A 5,196-nucleotide genomic window follows, 5' to 3' on the forward strand; every position below is an offset into this window, starting at 1 on the left:
TTCATTGCGAAAGAGAGCACCTAAAAAATAACCATCCTTATATTTACAACCAGCTGCACTCTAAGAATGGTGCCATTGGAAGGAAATAACTCTAGCTGCTTTTTCTATTTAGAAACAATCCCTATGCCTTCCTGAGAGGCGTGTGGTTTGCAGTTGGTAGTGCCAGCTGCAGAACCTCATGACCCTTGGGTGAGACTTCCTTTATTATCTACCTTTGCATCTTCTTGATTAGCTACTTCATAATTCATCCGGTTCGAACAGCTCTTAGGGTAAGCAGATGGGTGGTTAAGATCATCAGTACAAAAGTATGCACTCATTTAGCTGCCACAAACCCAATGCTAATCATGACTGAAGAGAGGAAAGTAGGCTTGTTTTCTGCCCACAAAACAAGTGAGGACAACCCCACGGGCTAGGTTTAACGAGATGGAGAGAAATAGGTCAGGAGTAAGAACCAGTGTGTGCAGGGTGCAATTTCCTGGTCAGTGGTTACTGTAAAGGAGAGCTGGTGTTAAGCAAGAGTGAGCAGAAGATGCCTCCATGGGTTTGCGCTCCACCACATGAAGGGCTTGGTGGTCATAATGAAACAGCTGCTGCCACAAATGAGTACAAATGCTTGTAACTGAATGAGATGGTTTCCCCACCTAGTTACCCATGGCTTGTTGAACTAGCACCCAGTGACTCCGGGACAGGGAATACACTGCACTTGACAAACAAGCACCAACTCATCCAACCTATTTGTAAGGAGAAAACCCAGGGTCTAACTGCACTGGATGGATCTAATTAAAGTGGCTTCTATGCAGCTAAAATGCAATACAAGAATGGCTGCGCACACATTTACCCTTCTTTAAATGCAGGTGAACAAGGAAATACAGGCTTAAAAGCTCCACCAGCAGAAACCAGTCAGAGGTCTGAGAATCTGGCTCAGTTCTGGGTGAAAGATGAGTAATGTCAAAAAAGCAACACTGCAGCAATCTGATAAAGTAATAGACAGTGTATTTATGTGGGCTGTGCTCCTTGTGCAGCTAAGGGAGAGAAAAAGCACCTCAGCTCAGCAGGCAACCCTGCCCTGGAGGTGCAATTCCTTCATGTTCCCTTTACGAGGAGGAATCCTTATCCGCCTCTTCCTGCACAACACCTAGTATTTGGGTGGTTAAAAACCAGTGAGATGAAGCCATCATTGCACATTTCCCTGCATTCCTGCTCAGCCAACCATCCAGGTGGTGGAGGAGAACATTGCTTATCAGGATGACATCATGTCTGGAAGAGGATAGGACAGGCCTTTCCCAGTTCATACAAAGCAGGATAGACTCCCATCCCAAATTTCTGCTGCAGACCTGCAATGCGATGTCTGCCAGCCCCAAGGTGTAGAGAACCTTGCTCTATTACCAGCTGCCCCAGTGCGGCCTGTACAACCTCATCTCACTTTCAGCCCCTTTTTAAATCTTTCTATCCGTTTGGGTTGCAAGTTCTCTTCCACTCCCTCTTACTCATACCACTGCACCGGAAAAAGCCTGCTCTTTCCTGAAATCTCTGTGTTACTGCCACACAAACCCATTCTCTATATATGCTTTCATTTTGAGCTACCATAAAACAACATTCTTTTGAATAAAACACAATTTTTATTCAGTGGATAAGTTACTAAATAAATACAGATAAACAGTTACCTTTTTTTTGATACTCTGGGCACATACAAAGCCATAAATACAATCATAAATAGAAAATATAAATAGAAATATAATCATTCATTAGTTCTTTGCTGTTTTAACACTCAATACAAGTGGACTCAATTCTCTCCCAGAATGTTCTGAATTAAGTCAGCCACTGCTTCCCATGGAGCAGCAGTAACACAAACCCAGAATGCAATGAAAATCTGAAAATCAGGCCAGATTTACACTGGTAATATGCTAGTGTGCAAGGATGGCCAGAGAAGGAAAAGGAGCTAGGAGAGGAGGAAGGGAGAGAGAAGGTGCAGATTTGTGTAGCAGTGCTGGTTGGTAGGTATACATTAGGGCAATTTACTGCCAAGGACAACATTTCCACTATCTCTCTCCCTCCATCACAAGTTACCAGTGCTTCCTGTTCTAAAATCCATAACAGCAAGAACCACTACTTTCAGAATGCAGTCTGCTCAGGTTTGGAAAGGAGATGTCATGTTAAATGCTTGGGATGCAAGGTGGGTTACTGTGGGATTTTTCCAGAGGGACATTCATAGGAAATACTTCTTCTTCCCAGTGTTGCCTCCCCTACTAATTCTTCCTAGGACTGGTGGTGGATGACTGGAGCGACACATGTGCAGCCCACAGTGATGACTTTCTTCTCCAGTCGGTAGGTGTATTGGCAGCCCTGCTGCTCCCGCCGGAGGACAAGGATCTCCTGTTGGATGGGGATGGAGTTGAGGCTGTGGTCCTCCTGCCCCAGTGGGTTCACACAGCTGGAGAGGCGGCACTTGGCATCAGCAATCACCTGAGGGTAGCGGTTGGGGTCCTCATCAAGCCTGGGCAAAGGACACAGAAGGGGTTTATGCACTTGCACAACATGGTTTGGCAAGATCTTCTTGCTTATCTCCATGAAAGCACCATATTATTTACCTGTGTACCCTCACTATGAGACACAGCCAAAGAATCCCCCTACCCTCAGACTGGATATTAGGAAAAAATTCTTCACTGAAAGGATTGTCAAGCATTGGAAGAAGCTGCCCAGGGCAGTGCTGGAGTCACCATCCCCAGAGGTATTTAAAAGACATGTAGATGTGGTGCTCAGGGACATGGGTTAGCAGTGGACTTGACAGTGTTGGGTTAAAATTGGACTTGGTGACCTTAAAAGCCATTTCCAACCCAAACAATTCTATGATTGACAAAGATTGACAAGATGATTAGAGCCCACTCCAATTTGCATTACATGCAGTTTCTCTTGGAGAAATCTCACCCAACATCAAAATGTAAGCGCACATTAAGAAGCGTTTGCAACATTCACAGGACTCCAGGCTTATGTTGAAAACCAGCCACCCTTCACCACAAAGAAACATCTGTGAAGCACAGCTCTTGCAATTTAGATAACAACTTACCTGTAATCCCAAGGAGAGAGAGACCGATTCCTGACATCATGGACCACCCTAAAGGCATGATCTGAATTGCTGATACGAACATCAACTTTCACTGTGGTAGGAAACTTGAGATTCTTTTGGTTCAGGCAATCTTCACCAACCCTCACAGAGCCACTCTTCTTGCTGGGTTGGGGATGAGCTACCCTCCGATAGGGTGAGCTCCCTACCATGAGTGCTAGAACCAGCACCAAAAACAGTGATCTGATCTGGGAGAGAAAGGTGTTGTTAGCTCTGTCCAGCCAAGACAGAAAGAGCACAAAGTCTTTACTAGACTGAACCATCAATTGACCGTCTTATATTTGGGTGAGGTGGGCCAGCATAAGCAAATAGCAAATGATGCTAATGATACTCATCACAAGAGATGCTAAACTCTGATTCAAATTCTACTTCATAGCTGGCTCTTCACCAAGAAGAGCTTCTCTCCATCAAGTTATGAAAGGTCCACCTCCACAGTCAAAAAGCAATGATCTTAAGATCTACAAGGTGGAGTAACGACTCAGCTGACCTAAGCTTACAAACCTAGTAAGCCATATGCTTTCTCAGAAGAGGAAAAGTTGACCACCTAGCAAAAGCTTTTCAGAAAATCACAGCAGTTGGCAGTGCTGCAAATATTACCCAGGTTGAAATTTAAGCAGACAGACATTCACTTTACAGTGAAATTTCAGCAATTTTGATAGCATGTTGTCTGGGAAAAGGACTGTCTCTCCCAGTCCCACATCAGCAGCGCTGCCCTTATGGATAATTATGGATAGTCCATTGCCTTCTTTGTCACTCAAGCACCAACCCATTTGTAAAAGCTCAGGACAGAAGGCTGTATGAGGCAGATTTAGCATCCCATTCATCTCCCACTAAGACCAAAAGTGTTGTTTGTAGATAGCATCCTGGGATCTGCATTCTGCTTTTTCTCTTGCAGCAAAGGCATCTCAGCAGTTATAGCAAATGCAAGTACTCACCACTGCAGCATAGCTGGCAAAAGCCATGGCACTGTTTCTGCTGTTTAGGTGTATGCATGCAGTGACAGAGCACAAGAGTTCTTCTTCTCCAAGACCTCTTCCAGCCTCTTGTGTCTCAAAGCCAGCTGTGATCGCCTTTTTATAGTGAAGCTCAACCACTACTACCCTTTCCATTGCAGCATATAGCTGGCTTACCTGATCCGAGGTTAGGAGCTGATATTTCATTTTCTACCCCACTTCCTTCCGTCTAGCTCCAGAAAGGGAGGGCAGATACTGTGTCATCAGAATCCCAAATCAGTCAATAGAGTTTATAGAGGCAGAAAAAGAGATAACGGAAGAAAAGGAGGGGAAAAACGTTCAGGAAGCCTTCCCCCCACCACCACCCCCGCCCCTTCTCACCCTCTCTTACAAATATTAATGTTCTCTCACCACAAACGCATTGGTGGATGCATTTTTACATGGCCCACACAAACCAAACAGCAGAGATCAGCAAGCTGCAAACAAGGGCTTTAAAACGAGGACAGGACATGGAACTTCGTGGTTTAACCTCCCTTTGCTTCAATTGCACAATCCACACACACCTCAACTCGAGGATCCCTGTGTCCTTCCGTGACCTGCCAAGGGAAGAATAGATGCCCAGGGAAATTCTGCCCAGGGTATCTCAGGGCACCAGGAGCTGGCATGCCTTCCTCACTCATTGCTGGAATCCCATGGAGACACATTCTAGAAAGCTCTTTGAAAAACTCATGCGCACCCTACAAGGGTCTTGAGGGCACTAATTGGCCTTACTGGCCTTGACCAGTATCACCATGGATTTCCCTGGACAGCCTATTACAAGAGGAGCCTTATCAGTTCAGTTTTGGGCCCCCAGTCCCTGCCTGAGCTATGCCGTAGGAGTGCTGGTTTCCTGCCCCTTCTCTGGCCTTATCTACTGGGTGGACATTGGAGTAGCATTTCTCCTGGATGAACTCCTCAGACATACATGGTGTGCCATCTCCCATGATCACACTGTACTGCAATTTGCTTACGTCTTCTCTGGATGCCAGGGGGGTAGAGAGAATGTAAAGTATTTTTAAACAGTTCTTTTCTTATTCTCACATTGGCTGTAGATGATGTAATGTGTTATATCTCTCCAGTAGC

The 5,196-nt window shown here is 45.3% G+C and overlaps 1 protein-coding gene across 1 annotated transcript; it reads right to left on the reverse strand.

The window, feature by feature from the left end:
* Nucleotides 1–2,200: 2,200 nt before the first annotated feature.
* LOC136014467 (interleukin-17F-like) lies at nt 2,201–4,083 on the reverse strand. The gene is made up of 3 exons (XM_065679219.1): nt 4,057–4,083; nt 3,065–3,309; nt 2,201–2,494 (listed from the first exon to the last, which is right to left on the reverse strand). Exons 1-3 carry the CDS (start codon nt 4,081–4,083, stop codon nt 2,257–2,259), a joined length of 510 nt encoding a protein of 169 aa, XP_065535291.1. The 3' UTR covers nt 2,201–2,256.
* Nucleotides 4,084–5,196: the final 1,113 nt, after the last annotated feature.

Source organism: Lathamus discolor, chromosome 5 (genome assembly GCF_037157495.1).
Source record: "Lathamus discolor isolate bLatDis1 chromosome 5, bLatDis1.hap1, whole genome shotgun sequence".
Lineage (NCBI taxonomy): Eukaryota > Metazoa > Chordata > Aves > Psittaciformes > Psittacidae > Lathamus > Lathamus discolor.

What these genes read in the sequence shown, in the direction of transcription:
- LOC136014467 (XM_065679219.1), bottom strand. Translation starts at nt 4,083, where the DNA reads ATGGCTTTTGCCAGCTATGCTGCAGTG. An exon ending in TTGCCAGCTATGCTGCAGTG is followed by an intron (nt 3,310 to 4,056) that starts GTGAGTACTTGC and finishes TTTCTCTCCCAG; the next exon opens with ATCAGATCACTGTTTTTGGT. An exon ending in CTCTCTCCTTGGGATTACAG is followed by an intron (nt 2,495 to 3,064) that starts GTAAGTTGTTAT and finishes TCCTTTGCCCAG; the next exon opens with GCTTGATGAGGACCCCAACC.